Raw genomic sequence first — 18986 nt, 5'->3', positions numbered from 1 at the left:
CCAGAGCTCCCTTGTTAAATAAATCTTTACAGGAGGAGAGAATGCTAGTTTTCCCACCACAAAACAGGCAGAGGGTTCAAACCACTGACACCACCACCTGGGCTCCATATAAATCAGTACAGGAAAAACTAACAGATAATAGCTAGATAAAATCTGACCTACACCAGTCTTTTCACTACTTATTAATGAAGTTTTATGCTGTTCCCTTTGAGTCAATATATATATATCATCTGTCTCGACTTGTAGACAGGAGGCGGGAAGTTAGCACAGGTCAATGAGTAAACATAATAACATAGCTCTCAATTCAGATTCAGAGAAATGGAGGCTGGATAATGTCCAAATACAACGAAGAAATGTGCTGAAAAATTTGAGAAATAAAAGCTCTACCGTCTACCCCAGACTCTCCACTATTCAAAAATACTCAGGCCCTGGGGAGGTCACACAGGCCTGGAGGAGGTAGGACCTCCAACACATGGTAAAAACCGAGCGGTGGGTTTTAGCACCGACAACCTGGGGCAGCACATTCACACAACAGCAAAAATGTCAAAGTGAATTTCTCCCCCTTCTTTGTATTAGAATTATTTTTTCACAATCAATAATCAACTGATGGTGTTTGTACATTTACTTGCTGTGTAATATTTTAGTGTTTCTGGTGAAGGTCTACATAGTAGTTCTGATGCTCACAGAAATTTCTATCCGCGTTGTTTAGGAACACTGCCTATGTTTGTCACAACGACGAGTCTCCTTATTTCAGTTCTGGTTCCACCAACCTAGTTTCCTTGACATTCTCATATTGACTTTAAAAATAACTGTTGACCATTTGGTCTCACTTAAGGAACTCTAGAGACACAGTGAGTTAAGGGGTGAGTAATTAACCAGAGGTGGTTTCTAACCACCCACCAGCTGCTTGTTGGTTTAAAGATTTACAGCCTCGGGTGCCCCCTTGGCCAGTTCTCCCGTCTTAGGAGTCTCTGGTGAGATGGAATCAATTTGACAGCAATGGGTTCTGTGGCTGGTCTCACACGAGTTATTTTTTAAACAAGAGTATTACTTATGTGTGGTATTCAGTGTTATTTTAAACCAATTACTTAGGTTACTACGAGGTGACCTCAAGGGACAGTATCAGTTCAAGGTTTAAAGAAATGCCCTGTAACTTTGAGAATATAAATAATCTTAATCCCTCTGTGCCTTCATTTCCTTTTTGGTATAACAGAAATAGTATTCACCCAATGGTTCATGCTAAACACTGAGCTAATGCTTACTATGACTGTTAACAGCTTCAATGTGCTTGGCTTCACAATCAACATTCTTGGTACCAGCAGCCAGGAAATCAAAAGACAAATTGTATTGGGAAAGTCTGCTGTCAGGGACCTCTCCAGTGTACTGAAGAGCAACGATGTTAGCCTGGAGACTAAGGTGCACCTGATCAAGGCCACAGTCTTCGCAATTACTTGCTATGCATTAGAAAGCTGGACAATGACAGGGATGAGAGAAGAACTGATGCCTCGGAGCTGTGGTGCTGGAGAAGAGTATTTAATATACTTATGACTGCTAGGAGAACATACAGGAATTTTGTCCTAGAGAGGATAAAATTAGGCTGCTCCTTGGAGGAAAGGATTCTGAAGCTTTGTCTAACATACTTTAGGTCCGTTGCAAGGAAAGACCAGTCCTTGGAGAGGAACATCTTACTTGGAAGGGTGGAGGGACAGAGAAAGAGAGGAAGACCCTCCCTCAATTAGATGGACTGATTTGTGATTGGGGTAATGAGGGTAGGTGTCAGAAACGAGAAGGTTGGCATCGGACAGAGCAGGGTTCATAGCTGTTATACACTGGGTCGCTATGAGTTGCAAGCGACTCCATGGCACATAACAATAACAACACCACATTATGTTTGAGCTCTCGTGTATACAGTTCTGTAAAGAGTTGTGTTACTAATCCAAAGGCTGCCCCTTTCTGGGGGTAACAATGAATAAGGCGCCTCCCCTCTCGTATGATTTACAAAACTGGAAACCCAATGGAGGGTCAGTCCCAAAGAAATGTTTAGGACAGTCTGGGGGTTGCACTGCTGACTCAAAGGCACCAGCAGCTCCCTGGGAGAAGGAGCAGCCTTCTCCTGGTATAATTTATAGCCCTGGAAACATGATGAAGGGACGGTCCCTATGAGCAGAACTGATGGCAGTGAAACTGTATTAATGTGATGAAATGTTCAAATTCCTAAGCTCCTCTGTGGGAGAAAGCGGGCAATCTCTTCCTGTGTAGATTTACAACCCTGCCATCCTGTCATGAGGGGCGCCATGAGTGGGAATCTATTCAACAGCCGGGAGTTCGGTTTCAACTGATTATTTTTTTTTTATTTTATTTGATTATTTTTGCGTGTGTAATGTCAAATCGGATCTGACTGGTACAGGAGGAGAGTGTCCCTCCTTCTCCAGCAGAGCGTCTGGTAGATTTGAACCACGCACCTCTGTCAACTTACTATTTTTTTAAAATAAAATTTTAATTGTGATTTTAATGAATGTTTACAGAGATGTTTCATTTTTATTTATTCATTGTTGCAAGTATTATTTTTAATATCTAAAATAACAATGAAAAACACAAAGCAAAAAAAGAACACCAAAAAGCCAGTGAACACATAAAATTACCAGTCTAATTACCATCATGGCCATGGTCTTTGCAATCACTTGTTATGCATCAGAGAGCTGGACAATGACCAAGGAGGATAGAAGGAGAATTGATGCCTTTGAGCTGTGGTGCTGGAGAAGAGTACTGAGAAGACCATGGACTGCTAGGAAAACAAACAGATTTGTCCTGGAAAGGGTTAAACCGGGTGGCTCCTTGGAGGCAAGGATTCTGAGGCTCCGTCTGACATACTTTGGACATGTTGTGAGGAGAGACCGGTCCTTGGAGGACATCATGCTTGGGAGGTTGGAGGGACAGCACAGAAGAGGAAGGCCCTCCAGGAGGTAGACTGATTCAGTGACTGGGGTAATCGGGATGGGTGTGTCAGAGACAGTGCGATTGGCACAGGACAGAGCAGAGTTTAGGGCTGTTGTACATAGGGTCGCTATGAATCGCAAGCGACTCGACGGCACATAACAACAACAACAATTACCATCAAGGAAAGACTGAAAAAATAGTTCATTAATACTCAAGGAAAGGACAAAGTATGCCAACCTCAGGAGGCCAAAGGAGAACTATGAGGAGTACAAGGGGGAAGAGACGCTGTCTAGTTTGTGAAACTTACCGAGCTCCACGTTAAAGGATGGCTGAATTTTTTAAATAATAAAAAACCAACTATCACTGACAAAACAGCTCAGTGGAGGGCCTCATCCCCACTCACTACCCTTCTCGAGTTCTCTTCCTGACAACGAAGACCATAGGCAGTTTTGTGGGCACTCAGTTCAAGGAAGACATCAAGAAAAACCTGTAATCTCGGCTCAGCCCCCAGTCCAGCTGGGAAGCCACGCTGGGCCCTCACCTTGAAGGAGAAAGTAATCCGAAGCTGTGCGCTTCAGGGAGGCTTTGGCTTTCTCACTGCGCCAGTCCACTTCCAGAGCTTCCTTCAAGGGGCAGAAGACCAGCTTCTGTGGAAAAAAGGGTAAAGATGCTTAGAAATGAGCTATGTGGGCCCCAATCACATCTTGGAGAGATTTCAGTATTAGAGGTTTGCTGTTCATTACAAGAGTCAGGGTTCCACTTCAACGCCTGATGCTGGTAATCCAGAGAAGACTAAGGCATGGAGTTTAGGGCTGTTGTATACAGGGTCGCTATGAGCAAGCGACTCGACGGCACATAACAACAACAACAAACAAGGCATGCACCGTGGACTGAAGGAAGACAGCAAAGCTCATCAAGACAACACCTCCATTCTAGTTCTTCAACTCTGCCTTTCTTCTACATAAATAATCAAGTGAACAAAAATGGATAGTGACTAAGGGCCTCAATAACAAACATTCTTTGTGAAAAGCCAACAAAATATGCTTATCTATAGAGGGATAATGATGGCAGATGACAATAAAACAATAAAGGCAGAAAAACAATGAGCTAGGGAGCTATGACAGCAGCCCTGGGCTGTGAAAACTACCTTCTCCAAAGGCCTAGGAAAGAAGGAACAAGTTCAGCTGAGACTCAGGGCTGAAGCTTCTTCTTCCATGAAGTCAGATCTGGATGGCATCAGGCTACCATTCCTGACCTCACCAAAGAAGAGCAGAACGCTGACTGAATGCTGTACAGAACATAACTTCAAACGCTCATACACTGCAAACTTTGTAGAACTATGAATGAACTCCTGTAGTTATAGTTAGCTTAACCCTTCTTAGGTGCCACTGAGTCGACAGTGACTCAGTGTGACCCTAGGAACAACACAGCTGAGCCCCTCTATCCTGTGCCATCCTCACCATCTCCAACAAACTTGGACTTGTTGCTACAGTGTCATTCCACCTTGCTGAAGTTCTTCCTCTTTTATGTTGAGCCTCTACCTTTCCAAGCAAATGTTCTCTTCCAAAGTCTGGGACCTCCTGACAACACGCACAAAGTAGATGAGACAAAGTCTCACCATCCTTTCCTCTAAGGAGCTCCCTGGTTGCACTTTCTCCAAGACATTTGTTCTTTTTGCCGTGCATAGGGTAGTTCAGTACTTTCCTCCAACACCACAACTCAAATGCTTCACTTCTTCTTCTGTCACTCTTAGTCACTGTCCAACTCTCAGATGTCCAAGAAGTAACTAGTTTAGGTGAACCAGAACTATCTACAAGTGATCAAACTGATAACAGCAACACTTGACGGGCTGGTTACAGACAAAGATGAGGGGTAGTGAGGAAGGCGAAAATGATTGCACAATTTGAAGAATTCTGTATCATCACCATTGGTAAAGACCACTTCAGTGATGACACCCAAGGACCACACAAAATAACACAAAAAGCACCACCTGGAATCTAATCACAAGAAAACACTGGACACCCTCAACGAGGAGACATTTAACACACACTATAAAAGAACTGGCTTGCCATCTTAAAAAGGACTTCTAGCAGCACAGTGGTTGAAGTAGCCTGCCTTCTAACTAAAAAGTCAATGGCTTACATTGCCCCGCGCTCCACTTCCGGCACAGCAAGTGTTACCACCCGGTGCAGTATCACACCCAAGTGTGAGCCGGCAGGGGCTTCACCCTGAAGACCTCAGGGTGGCTGGCATCCCTAAGAAGGTGGCTTGGAACATCACAGTCCCCATGGACCCACAGAGGAGGAACAAGTCCACCGAGTCCTTACAGGCCAACGTGCAGCAGCTGCAGGAGTATCACTCCAAGCTCATCCTCTTCTTACAGAAGCCTTCTGCCACCCAAACGGGAGGAATTTCTGCTGAGGAACTCAAACTGACCATTTAACCAACAGGACCTGTGATGCCCTTCCGGAATGTCTACAAGAAGGAGAAATCCTGGGTCATCACACAGGAAGAGAAGGACGTCAAGGCCTCTGCTAGTCTCCACGACTCATGCCCACACCCAGCTGTTCAAGATCCAAGCCAAGAGAGCCAAGGAGGCTGTGAAGCAGGACATGAAGAAGAAAAAGTAGACTGTTGCCAAAACAATTATGAGATACCATCTCACTCCAGTAACAATAGCAAAGTTCAACAGAGCAGCAAAGAACAAATGCTGGCGAGGTTGTGGAGAAACTGGAACCCTTAATCACTGTTGGTGGGAGTGTAAAATGGTGCAACCACTGTGGAAGGCAAGGCAGTGCTTTCTCAAAAAGTTGGAAAGAGAAATACCATTTGACCTAGCAATTCTACTAGAAATATACCCTAAAGAAACCAGAACTGCCATCCAAACAGATATATACACACCCATGCTTATTGTTGCTTTGTTTACAATAGCAAAAAATGGAAGCAAGCCAAGTGCACATCAGCAAACGAATGGCTAGAGAAGCTGTGGTATATTCACACAATGGGATACTACATAGCGCTCAGAAACAAGGACCTCATAAAATATTACACGAGATGGGAGACCCTCAAGGACATCATGCTGAGTGAATTATCTCAGTCACAAAAGGACAAATACCCATCAACAAACGAATGGCTAGAGAAGCTGTGGTATAATCGCACAATGGAATACTATGCTGCATTAAAAAACAAGGAACTCATGCAATATTATTCAAAATGGTTGACTCTGGAGAACATTATGCTGAGTGAAATATCCCAGTCACAAAAGGACAAATATTACATGATGCCACTGTTGTAGAATGGGACTGTCCTTGGGGTTGGGGAGAGACTGAGTAAGATGGGTTCAATAATGTATACTGCACTGAAACAGAGGAGGGAGAGAACCGTTTAAAAGAGAAGATATAACTGGGTATTTCTGTCATCACAGGAGACTAGAGCGAGGGCTACATGGTGGAGGGGACCTGGGGGAGGGTTTGTAAAACAATGAAAGAATCTTTTCTTTTACTTTTCCATAATTTTTGGACTCATGTACTTATAACTTGTTAGTCAAATTTGTGTCTTCTAGGTTGCAACACCCCCATGATACATCTTCAAGGATATGAACATGTATGGCCAAGCACAATCAATAAGAGTGCATCTGAATTCCAAAATCAATCTCCATAATAGTCTATGTGTTTCCTACTGCCAAAGGGGCCCTTTAGAGTAGTGAGAGAAGATCTTCACCCTGAAACCCACAGCGTCCCTTTTCAGCAGGAAGTAGCTAAGAGAATACACCATCCCCTTTTCCTTATGACTCAGGGTGAAGTCTCTCTCAGGGAAGAGTGATAGGGAATGGCAAAGGACAAAGAAGATTAATCAGAACTGGCTTTGACAAGCACTGTGGCATTTGGACAAGAACAAACTGGGAGGAGGGTAGAGAGAATAGTGCAACAATGAATGAGTGGAAGCCCAAAATCTCTATAAATGTTTATGAAAATTAATAAAATATAATTATAGAAAAAAAAAGATTTAGGATAGTGGTTTATTAACATACTTGTTAGTACTTGTACACTGTGAAAATGTATGCTTCACTAACACTATATATGGCTGTAGAAACTGTTTTTGTAGTTTGTTATAGACAAGTTTTGTGTGTATTTAGGTATATTGTATTAAATTGTTATTGTACTTACCTTGAAATAAACATTGACATTTTATTTAAAGAAAAAAAAAAAAACAAAAGGACAAATACTGCATAATGCCACTGTTAAAAACACGACTGACATGACGGTTAGGGGAAAACTAAGAAAAGAAGGGATAAATAATGAACACTGCACTGAAACAGATGAGGGAAAGAACTGTTTAAAAATCCAGAATAGGAGGTGCACAGCAAATTGGACTGGGGGCAGGGGGAGGGAGGAAACTGTGTAACAATGAAAGAATCTTTTTAAAGAGGAAAGTGAACTGGGGTGGGGGTGGGATGTGCAACAATGAATGAATGGAAATCCAAGTTTTCTATAAACTTTTGTTAGAAAGTTACAAAGAAAGAAAAAGTAGACCGTTGCTATGGACCTTACATAAAATCTGTGAAGCCCTCAAAAACTAAACCAAAACCAAAAAAAGGTCCAGTGGCTGGAACCTACCAGTCACTCTGCAGCAGAGATGGCAATCTGCTTTTGTTACAATTTTGTTACAATTTTTGTTACAATTACAGGATGGCTAGAAGTTGTTATCCAGTCCATAGCTCTGAGCCTGGTTTTGGAATTTTTTAAAGTGCTTCGAGAATCTGAAGAAACCCAAAATTCTGAACTAGATCCTTGGCCATTAAGGACATTTTTATTGAACCTGTATAGAGTCTGAGGATTAGATGGTGGTGATGTATTGACGGGACTTTTCAGATTTCTGATTGTTTTTGTAACCATGTGGGAAAATGCCTACATTGAAAAAAAAATATAGATGGAAATAATCTGGGATAGCAGGTAACATACTCTCAAATGGTTGGAGGAGAAAGAGGAGGGGTTCTTTCTTAGTAACACACTTACTACTCTTGGTTAAGTTGCTATGGTGTATCTTTCTTGCCCTGTCTCCAGGAGGTGAGCTAAAGCTCTCTCAGTTTCCACGGCTTCCTAAGGACCAAAATGGACCTTAAGGATGAAGGTCCACGTGGCTAGTGAAAACGGATCAGTTACCATCTGAAAAGCACTCACTCCTCTGTAGTTTGGATCCACTGTTCAACCTAGTATGTATTTGTACTGACCCCAAACCTTGCAGTCAGTGGGTCTGTCTGATCTTAAACAATAAGTCACTGTAGTTAGCCTAGTGACATTTACTGACTAACACAGTCTGTCAGACCTTTCTTAGCGAATGTTAAACCGCGAACCAAGCCAGCAGCAGCATGGTCTGAAAATGCTGTCAGAATGAGGAAACATGGTCTTCCAGGTTTTAAAAGCTTCACTCTGAGTTCCTGTGTTTGCCTGACACTAAGCAATCACAGATACATTAGGTATGACAATGGGAGCAGGGAACTCTATTTGAGGAACCTGTTATTTTCATGGCCTAGAACAAGAGTACAAAGAAAGATCCATATACCTTAACAACATTGGAGTTGAGAAATCATACAACCAACCTGTTGAATGAAGTATCCTATATTCTCATACTAGGACAAAGATTGCTTCTGGAAGGTCAAGAGCAAATGTGGAATTCCCATTCTCCTTGGGAGCTCCATGGCACAAGAAGTGCACTGAGAAAGCAGCCCCGTCCTTTTCACCTTCTCACCTACGACCCTGTTCCACTTTGAACATGGACAATCCAGCTGTGGGTCTACCCCCAGGACTAGGCCTGCAGGCACTGTGGCAGGCACCAGGGAGGCAGGCCAGGGGGGAAGCTGATATAAGCTCAAGAAGTAATCTTGGGGTTGCCTGAGCAGGAGAGATCCCAGAGACCTCAGGAATCACAAATATGATTTAAATCCTGGGAGAGGGTGTACACACACTGTACCTAGAGAACTGTTAGTGTATGAAGGAAAAGGCTAATAGAAGGTCAGACTGGAGACTTTCGAAGCACTCGAGTCAATGAATGAAACCTTTCTTTGCTCTAGATTAACAGCAGGACAATTTCAGTGCCACTTAACTCAAAACACCTCGGGCAAGTTAACGGGCCTCTCAGAGAGTCTGCCATTCTCCTGGTGTCTGTGGGAAGATCCCTCGAAACGGTCTGTAAAGGGTACAGCTCTGTAACAGGTGACAGAGCCAGATGTGGACAAATGCCAGATGGGCAAGTTCTCTCTCCTGAAAACTGAGATATCAAAATGCTGGAATATAAACACATGTTAGTAGCCAGGAGATATGGACAAAGGACATAAATTCCTCCTGGTGCCCAATTCCTGAGCTACCTTGGTCTAAATTTACCCTTCTGGGATCACAGAGCTTACCTACAGTTTGTACAATTCTCTAGCATGCCACAAATTGACGGCTTATTTTTGTCACAACTATCCTAAGGCAGTCATTATTGGCTATACTAAATTAAAAGCCAAAAGAAACCCTTAAGGTACCTGATCTATAGAACAGGTCACACCCAGGTGCCTGTACCTTATCCACTTAATTTGGGTTTGTAGAAGAGAGACATGCCCTCCAGCACTATCCCTATTAGACCAAACACACAAGAAAAGACAAGACATCACCCTCCGTCCACCCACACTGTCCATCCCCTCAGCTCACCAGCCCTGCCTCCACATCCGTTTTCTCTCTGACACCCAGGGCCTTCAGTATTTCAGTCTGATGGTCTATTTAGGTTCAGACTCACATCCATCTCTGCTCCTTCCTCTCACCTGTAGGCTATCAGCTTTCTAAGGTAGGGACCCCAGTGAACGGCACAGCACGGACTTTCCTAGATTTTCAATAAACACCTGTGAACGGGTAGGATTCCACCTGCTTTTCTTTTTCAAAAAGTCCACTAATAAATATAAAAACGGAATTCTCCCCATAATCTATCAGCCATCAAATTATGGGGTTGTACAGAGCCATTCAAAATAGTAAGAAACTGCAATTAACCTCAGTGCAATACAAGATTGGCTAAGTGGAGGACGGCAAAGCAAAGGGTGAAATGTGATGCTGCCATTGAAACCTACGCACTCCAGGGTAAGTGTAAAAGGCTTGGATGTGTTTATGGGAAAAGACTATGAAAAAGTAAGAGACAAAATTACATACATGTATATGTATTAATAAGGAGCCCTGCCCTGCCCTGTGTAACATACTGGGCTGTTAACCTATAGTTTGGTAGTCTCAATCTGCTAGGCACTCCGGAAGGGGAAAGATGGACAGTCTCCTCCCACAAGGATTTAGAGTCTTAAAAATCCAACAGCGTGTTCCTATGAGTTGTTACTGACTTGGCAATAGTCGGTTTATATGTACTCAAAAGTCTCCTTGCAAACACAGTAGATAAACACTCAGCTACTAACCAAAAGGTTGGTAGTTCAAATCTACCAGCCACTCCGTGGAAAATGAGGCAACCTGCTTCAGAAAAGATTTACAGGCTTAAAACCCCGGTGGGGCAATTCTACACTCCCCTAAAGGGACGTGAGGAGCTGGAATTGACACAACAGCAAGGTTTTTGTGTATTAACATGTAATTAGGACACAGTCATGTGTACAAGTGGTAAGAACAAGGAAAGAGATGTCACAGTCACTGCTGCGTGGTGGTGGTGACAGCTGTCGAGTGGCGGGTGTCAAGTCAGAGCTGACTCACAGCAACCTCATGCATCTTAGGTTCAAGAGAACACGGGGACTTAGGATTCATACCCTGCAGACCAGATCGGTTTTCCCACATTTGAGATAATGCACATACTTTTAGAGTCAGGTTGAACATGAAACTATATAGCAGTGCTTACCTGACCTAGATTTAAATCAGAATTAAAATAACTTTCAAAACCACAGCTTTCTAGGTCCAACCACCAAACTTACTGAGTCAAAGTCTCCTGGAATGAGACCCGGGAGCCTACTGTTTAAAGAGCATTCTACAAATTAAAGCCGCAACTAGACACTGTTTTCCCACACATCAGAGTGTCAAAACCACCTTACCTGTTAACTGTAATATACTGCAGGTTATGGACTAGAAAAGAATAAAACAGCTTCAAAGGTGAGGATGGGGAGACTTCACCTCACATACTCTGGACATGTTGTCAGGACAAGCTGGTCGTTGGAAAAGGACATGGTGCTTGGAAAGGGGGAGGGTCACCAAAGGAGAGACAACTCAATTCCAACAGATTAACACAATGACTGCAACAAAGGCTGGTGTTCGGGAGAGAGGATCCTGTGAGGACGGCGCAGAACTGGGTAGGGTTCCGTTCTGTTGTAGTCAAGACTGCTGCTGGGAGTTGGACTGGGCTCTACAGCATTTAACAATAATTAGCACATAAAGACGTAACCAGAGTGGGAAAAGATTAGTCTATGCTAGAACTCATTAATTTTACTTCCAAGTATGCATATGTCTTGGAGAAATTTGCACATTTACTCACGGGAATTATACACACATATACCCTGTTCTACTACTACACTTCGAAGATATGGTGGGTTTTTAAACAAATGTAAGGTTTGTGCCAACTCTGCTTTGAGCATGTCTATATCCAGCATCCTTCCATCAGCACATACACACTGTGTCACGGTGTCACTGTGTCTCTGTGTCACATTTTGGTAAATCTCAAAGTATTTCCAACTTTTTTATAACATACTTAACAGACTACAATATCAGTATACCTTTTATGTGTGCAAAGAATCCAAAGCATTCACTGTAGCACAAGCTCCAAGAGCAAAAACTTACACACCCAACTGTCCATCAACAGTATGGATAAAAAAAAATGGCAATGCACTCACATAACAAATACTCTATACAAGAAAAGAATAACTGAAGGCTCTAAGACACTGCCTGGGAGACCCTTCTGCAAGCATGGAAGTCCTCAAGCTCTGTGCTATCTATTAGCCACCTGTGGCTACCGAGCACTTGAAATGTGGTCGATTACAAGGACTGAATTTAATTTTATGTTAATTAGTTTAAACGGGAAAACACATCCACAGCCACTTATCTGATTCCAACTTATGCGAGCCCTCAATTAGGTTTCCAAGACTGCCCTGGCCAAATTTTTGACCAAGGAAATCTCTGAAGTGTTAAAGGCTAAAGATGTCACTTGAGTGGTTAAAGTATGCCAGACAAAGTCGGATAACATGGAAGGAAGACAAGATGAACTGACGCCTCTGAATTGTGAAGCTGAAGAAGAGTAGTGAATACACAAAGAAATTCCAGAAGAAAAAACAAATCAGTCTTGAAGAAGTGCAACCGGCAAGCTCTGGTGGCCTAGTGGCAAGAAGGTGTACTGCAATCCCAGAGGTGCATGGTTCAAATCCACCAGATGCTCTGCTGGAGAAGGAGGGGCAATCTCCTCCTGTACCAGTCAGATCCGAGTTGACAGTACACACACACAAAAAATAATAAAAAATATTTTTTAAAAAAGAAGTGCAACCAGGGTGCTTCTTAGAAACAAGACTTTGCCTCAATAATTTGGACCTATTCTTAGGAGGCACCAACCCCTAGAGATCATGCTGCTTGCAAAGTAGGGGGTCAGTAAAAGAGAAGAAGCCCCTCGTTGACACTGTGACTGTAACCATGGACACTACAGCACAGTGAGGCTGTGAGGTGGCACAGGATGGGGCAGGGTGTTGTTCTGTAGAACACGCCACTAAGAGTCAAGAGTCAATTCAGTAGAAACTAAAACAACAGTTCAAACAGTCACAAGTGACTAGTAGCTACCATAACAGGCAGTAAAATCCTAGGATGACACACGAACACAGATGATAAAACAGGGTGGAATATATCAACAAAGAAGTCATTTTTTTTAAGTTAAAAAAAAGCTTACTAAAACATTCAATACTTACAAACATGAATGTATGCAGTAAAGTATAAAAACTACACAAAGATGATAAACACTACTGCGGAAACCAGTTACCTCGAGGAGGAGAGACCGGGTGACCCCAATAGCACTGTGTTCTATGATACTTGTCATGCAATGGAACTTGCGAGATGCAACCTGATGGGATGATCTTGTCAAGTTTTCCACTTAGGCAGAGTCCAATCAATCTTACCACTGTTTTACTGCTGTCTATTCTGCTGATATATTTTAGCCAGGATCCATCTGACATCAGCAATGATATCCCTGGTACCTCCTCTAAATACTGCTTAAACTTCGGATAGTTCCTGATCTATGCACTGTTCTAGCCATTTTTAAACGACCTTCAGCAATATTTTGCTTGCACGTGATAGTAATGATATTGTTTGATAGTTTCCACACTCTGTTGGATCACCTTTCTTGGGAATGATATCATTCCCATGTGCCACAGCACCAGGGTGTCAGAAGGATCCTGGCTGAAAGTAAAGAATACCAGAAGAATGTCAATTTGTGCTTCATTGACTATGTAATGGCATTTAACTCTGTGGATCATGACAAGTTAAGGCTAACATTGAGAGGAATCGAAGTCCCAGAGCACTTAATTAATTATACCCATGTGAAACCTATACCGACACCAGGAAGCTATTCCACAAACAGAGCAAGGGAACATTACATGGTTTAAAATTAAGACGGAAAGGGAGCCCCAGAGATCTGCAGTTCAAATCCACCAGATGCTCTACTGGAAAAGGAGGGGCAATCTCTTCCTGTACTAGTCAGATCCGATTTGACGGTCCATACAAAAAAATTAAAAAAGAAGAGATATAAAAAAGAAGGGAAGGGAACTCTGTTGGCCTAGTGGCAAGAAGCTGCGCTGCAATCCCAAAGGTGTGTGGGTTGAATCCACCAGACGCTCTGCTGGAGAAGGAGGGGCAATCTCCTGTACCAGTCAGATCCAACTCGATGGTACACAACAAGGAAAAACAAAACAAAAACAACAAAACCACCCCATAAAATTAAGAAGGGAGTGTGTCAGGATTGTATTCTTTCTCGGTACCTACTCAATGTATATGCTGAGCAAATTATTTAAGAAACTGTACTCTGGGGAGCTCTGGTGGCCTAGTGGCAAGAAGCTGTACTGCAATCCCAGAGAAATGTGGTTCGAATCCACCAGATGTTCTGCCGGAGAAGGAGGGGGCCATCTCCTCTGGTACCAGTCAGATCCAATTTGATGGTACACACACACAGAGAGAAAATAATAAAATAAAAACTTTTTTTTAAAAAAAGCTGGACTCTATGAAGAGGAATGTGGCATGAGGATCAAAGGGAGACTTTTCAATAATCTGTGTTCTGCAGATACACAACCTTGCTTGCTGAAAAGGAGGACTTGAAGCACTCAGTGCAGAAGATCAAGCAATGCAGCTTTCAATAAGGATTGCATGTCTTTGTCAAGAAAACAAAGATTCTCCCACACCCACCAAATTGTGCAGCCCTGTGATTTCATCCCTGCCCATCCTCACTCTTCTGCTCCCAACCCTCACCCCCTTGTATCCCCATACATGTTTTTCACAATTTTTAAAAAAGGGGGAAAAAAGGTTTTTGTGATGAATAAATTATTGAATGTACAAAATTCAAAAAAAAAAAAAAGAAAGAAAGAAAACAAAGATTCTTACCACTGGCAATATCATGATGGATGGGAGAAGACTGAAACTATCAACAGCTTCACCTTACTTGGATCCACTAATAACACCCCTGGTACCAACAGTTAGGAAGGAGACGTATTACACTGGGAAAGTCTGCAGTTAGGGACCTCTCCAAGCTACTGAGGAGTAAAGATGTCAGTTTGAAGACTAAAGTGTATCTGATTCAGGTCTTCTGGATCACTTGCTATGCATCAGAGAGCTGGACAATGAATAAGGATAACAGAAGAATAGTAATTGATGCCTTTGAACTGTGATGTTGGAGAAGAGTGCAGAACATCCCATGGGCTGCCAAAAGAACTAATGTCATGGAGAGGGTGCAGGCAGAGTGCTCTTTGGAGGCAAGGACGATGAGGCTGCACCTCACTTATTTTGGGCATGTTGGTAGGAGGGGCTATTCCTTAGAGAAGGGCATGATGTTCTGAAAGGGGGAGGGTTGGCAAAGAAGAGGGAGACACTTGACCAGGTGGACTGACATGGTGACTGTTGCAAAGGGTTCTAATATGTCAGGAAGTGTGAGGATGGCACAGGATAGGGCAGGGTTCAGATTTTTTGTGCATAGGGTCACTAAGTCATACTCGACTCAATGGTACCTAACAACAACATCTGGTTTCTATTAAGAATCATATCTAGTGGCAAGGAGCTGCAACTACAATTCCAGAGGCGCATGGTTCGAATCCACCAGATGCTCTGCAGGGGAAGGAGGGACAATCTCCTCTTGTACCAGTCAGATCTGATTTGACGGTACACGCACACAAAAATAATAAAATTTAAAAAATGTAGAAAAAAAAAAGAATCATATCTAAAAAAAAAAAAAGAATCATATCTCAGAAGCACCCAATGAGTTCTCTATAGGTTCCTCTTTATACAGGTTCATATATACCTACAATGTCAAGTCCATGCTGACTCAGAGAATAGTGTAGAATTGGCCAGATAGGATTTCCAAGTCTATAAATTTTTATGGAAGCAAATTGCCATAGAGCTCTCAAAATGCTGCTTGAGTTTTACTCTGAACACAAGCCATACAAAGCTGTGCCTGCGTTTTTAGACGTCTTTTTATTTCAAAGGTACCTGCCTCTCTACAGATCATCTGGTTTTGTTTTTATTATTTTTGACCCAAAGTGGGTCATTCAAACTTGTAAATGTTTTCTGTGAGACAAAGAACATTTTTTTTAACAAAGAACATTTTAAAGTTAAGGGTTGGAGAGGAGGCTGAGTAGAAACAACAGTATTAGAAATGCTTTGATTTTCAGGTCAAATAAGACTTGTTTTGTTACTAGAACTCTGTCCTGTAGAGCTGCTATGAGACGGAAGTGACAGAAATCAGTTTAGTTCAGATTTCTGGATAAAAGGCTAGAAATATGGTAGTGAACAAAACAGGCAACAGCTCTGCCATGATGGAGTTTAAAAACCTAGTAAGAGATACTCACCACAACAAGATAAGGGTAAACAACCCAACTGGAAAACGGGCACAGAATATGAACAGATACTTCACCAAAGAAGACATTCAGATGGCAAACACACACATGAAAAAAAAATGTTCAAAATCCCTAGCTCTAAGAGAGATGCAAATCAAAACAACTATGAGATTATCATCTCACCCCAGCCAGAATAGAAATATTTAACAGAACAGCAAACAAATGCTGGTGAGGTGGTGGAGAAAATGGAACCCTTTCGCTGTTGGTAGGAGTGTAAAATGGTGCAACTACTATGGAAAGCAGTATGGCGCTTTCTCAAAAAGTTGCAAATAGAAATACCATTTGACCCAGCAATTACACTACTGGGAATATACTTTAAAGAAACTTAAACTGCCAACCAAGTAGATATATACTCGCCCATGTTTATCATGGCTTTGTTCACAATAGCAAAGAGTTGGAAACAACCTAAGTGCCCATCAACAAACGAATGGATAAAGAAGCTGTGGTATATTCACACAATGGAATACTACACTGCATTGAAAAACAAGGAACTCATGAAATATTATACAAAATGGGTGACCCTGGAGGACATTATGCTGAGTAAAATATCTCAGTCACAAAAGGACAAATACTGCATAGTGCCACTGTTGTAAAACAGGACTGACATCAGGGTTGGAGAGAGACTGAGAAAGATGGGATAAATTATGTATACTACATTGAAACAGATGAGGGACAGAACTATTTAAAAGGGATATGTGATTAGGTATTATTGTCATGACAGGAGTCGAAACCAAAGGCAGCTTAGTAGCGTGGACTTGGGGGGAGGGACTGTATAACAATGAAAGAATTTTTCTTTTCAAAGAGAAGAGCGAACTGGGGAGAGGGGAGGTGGGCAGGGATAAAAATGCAACAATAAATGATTGGAAATCCAAAGTTTCTGTAAATTTTCATTGAAATTAATAATTTTTTAAAAAACTAGTAAGAGATACAATGCAGCCATAAAACCAAATAAAGTTCTGGTATACTCCACAAATACAAATGAACCTTAAAAAACATGCTGAGTGAAATGTCAGTCTCTAATGCACAAATAAGAACTCGCCTATACAAAGTAAGTAAACGTATGTAAAGCGGTGATTATCAGTAGTTGTTAAGAGGCTGGAGGAAGAGGAAAAGGGAGTTTCTGCTGGAGGCGGGGAGTGAATTGATTTAATTGGTGGTAGACTAACCCCGGGATAGCAGTGCAACGTGAAGTAGTGCACCAACGTCACAGAATTACAGATGCAGAACTGCTCAAGTGGCCAATGTTTTGGTGTGTATATTTTCAGCACAATTAGACAGTAAATACATTTAAAAAAAAAAACAAAACAAAAAAGCCCCATTCAAACATCTAGCAGGAGAGACATTACAGGTAACCTCCAGTGTGCTCAGCAGCGCCAAGCTGACTCTGAAGGTGTCATACGAGAGAGGGAGTTACGTCGCCTGATGTCTAGGGTGTCACTTTGCAAATGGGGTGAAAGGAGGATAAAAAGAGTACTCAAAAAATTGCTCAGAAAAGAGGACGCAAAATAAGAATCCCTACCCAACAGGGGAATTTCATAACCAATTCATGGAAATAGTATAAACAGTGAATTCCCCAAATTAGTCACCCACTAGTGCAAAGGGGAAAAAATTGTATTTCTCGCACTGTGAACCATCTTACAAACCCCACCACGTTCTGTTTTTAAAGCAGCATTCTTGGGAAACATCACTACTCATGTTGCTCTAACAACAAGGCCAGCTTACAATAAACAAATGCCAGCTGTAACCTTTTATCCCAAAGATTTCCAAGAATGAAAAAGCCTCAATGGTGCAGTGGATAAGTGCTTGACTACTAACTAAAAGGTCAGAGGTTTGAATTCACTAATGGCTGTGCCCAAGAACAATACGGCTGTCAGTTCCTGTTATGGGAACAGCCCTGGAAACCCCATGGGGCAGTCTGACTCTGTCCCACAGGATCTTCAGGAGTCAAAACTCAACAGCAGTGAGTCTGGTGTTTTAGTCCGTCCCACCCCCACTTTCATATAACTATCCCATCATTCTCAGAAATGATTAAATGATCTTAGAGGTTTCATGGGGAGTCCACCTGTAGGCTGTGGATCGAAGCCTGTGCTTGTCACCACTGCCTGGCTGCCCTCCTGCTGCCTGCACTCGTTGGTATTGTGAAATTTATGATGGGGAGAGAGCATGCAGCCCTAAGTGAGGGAAGCCGCATTACTCTGCCCTACAGAGTAACTCTGCTTTTTCTGCCTCCTCCACCCAGACACCAGTCCAGGCTCTGGTGAACGCAAACTTGTTCTCGTGTGCCAAGGCAAACACCTCTTTCTCCAGGAAGCCTTCCAGGATATACTCTTCCTCCCCATGTGACAAGTGCTCTTCTACCTGCTGCACATGAGTCCCCTGGCACAGGCTGTGCCCCAGTTCTGATTCTGATAAAAGCTGGATTCCCACTTCTCCTGGGAACCTGAGCAAGCAAACCTCGCCGAGCTCCTCTCTCCAGATTAAACATTCTCCCATTACCTTTATGTAGCATGAAGGCAACCGAGCTAGAAAGGCCCGGTGTCTTCCGAGGTGGTGTGAAAACCACAAAGTCTGTTTTTCCTCCTTGTTTTCTAAAGTTTCTAATTTAGGAGTACAACATGTACCTTGCAGCATGGGTGACTTTCCGTCTGGTCGAATCTCAGGAAAAGGGGAAGGGAAGGGAACCCTAACCAGCCTTCTCACAGGAAACAGGAAGTGACTGCTTCCCCACCCCCATTCCGCACTCTGAGCAGCACCCAACTAGTTGTTCTGTCCAACTAAGACCCAAAAGCAGACTGTCAGTGGAGTAGTTTTTGTGTTACCTGGAAGAGAAATTTTGAAATTGTGGGTCAGGCTCTGCTGAAATGGGAGGCACATCACCCACCACAAGGTGGCAGCGCCTTGGCGGAAAGCCAGCTGGGACCGTTCCTCCCGCACAAAGGCAAGGTTTGGAATCCCAGGGATTGTCATC

At 42.6% G+C, this 18986-nt stretch overlaps 1 protein-coding gene across 2 annotated transcripts in view; it reads right to left on the bottom strand.

The window, feature by feature from the left end:
• The window catches only part of SAE1 (SUMO1 activating enzyme subunit 1), an 81549-nt gene that overhangs the window by 37174 nt on the left and 25389 nt on the right, over nucleotides 1–18986 (bottom strand). For both annotated transcript variants that reach the window (XM_006898628.1, XM_006898629.1), the window contains exon 6: nucleotides 3479–3584. In XM_006898628.1, coding sequence (XP_006898690.1) covers nucleotides 3479–3584 — 106 coding nt within the window. The remainder of the gene's footprint in view (nucleotides 1–3478; nucleotides 3585–18986) is intronic.

Source organism: Elephantulus edwardii, unplaced genomic scaffold (assembly GCF_000299155.1).
Source record: "Elephantulus edwardii isolate Elephantulus edwardi_28Jun2011 unplaced genomic scaffold, EleEdw1.0 scaffold00236, whole genome shotgun sequence".
Lineage (NCBI taxonomy): Eukaryota > Metazoa > Chordata > Mammalia > Macroscelidea > Macroscelididae > Elephantulus > Elephantulus edwardii.
This window is presented reverse-complemented; position numbering and strand designations above follow the sequence as displayed.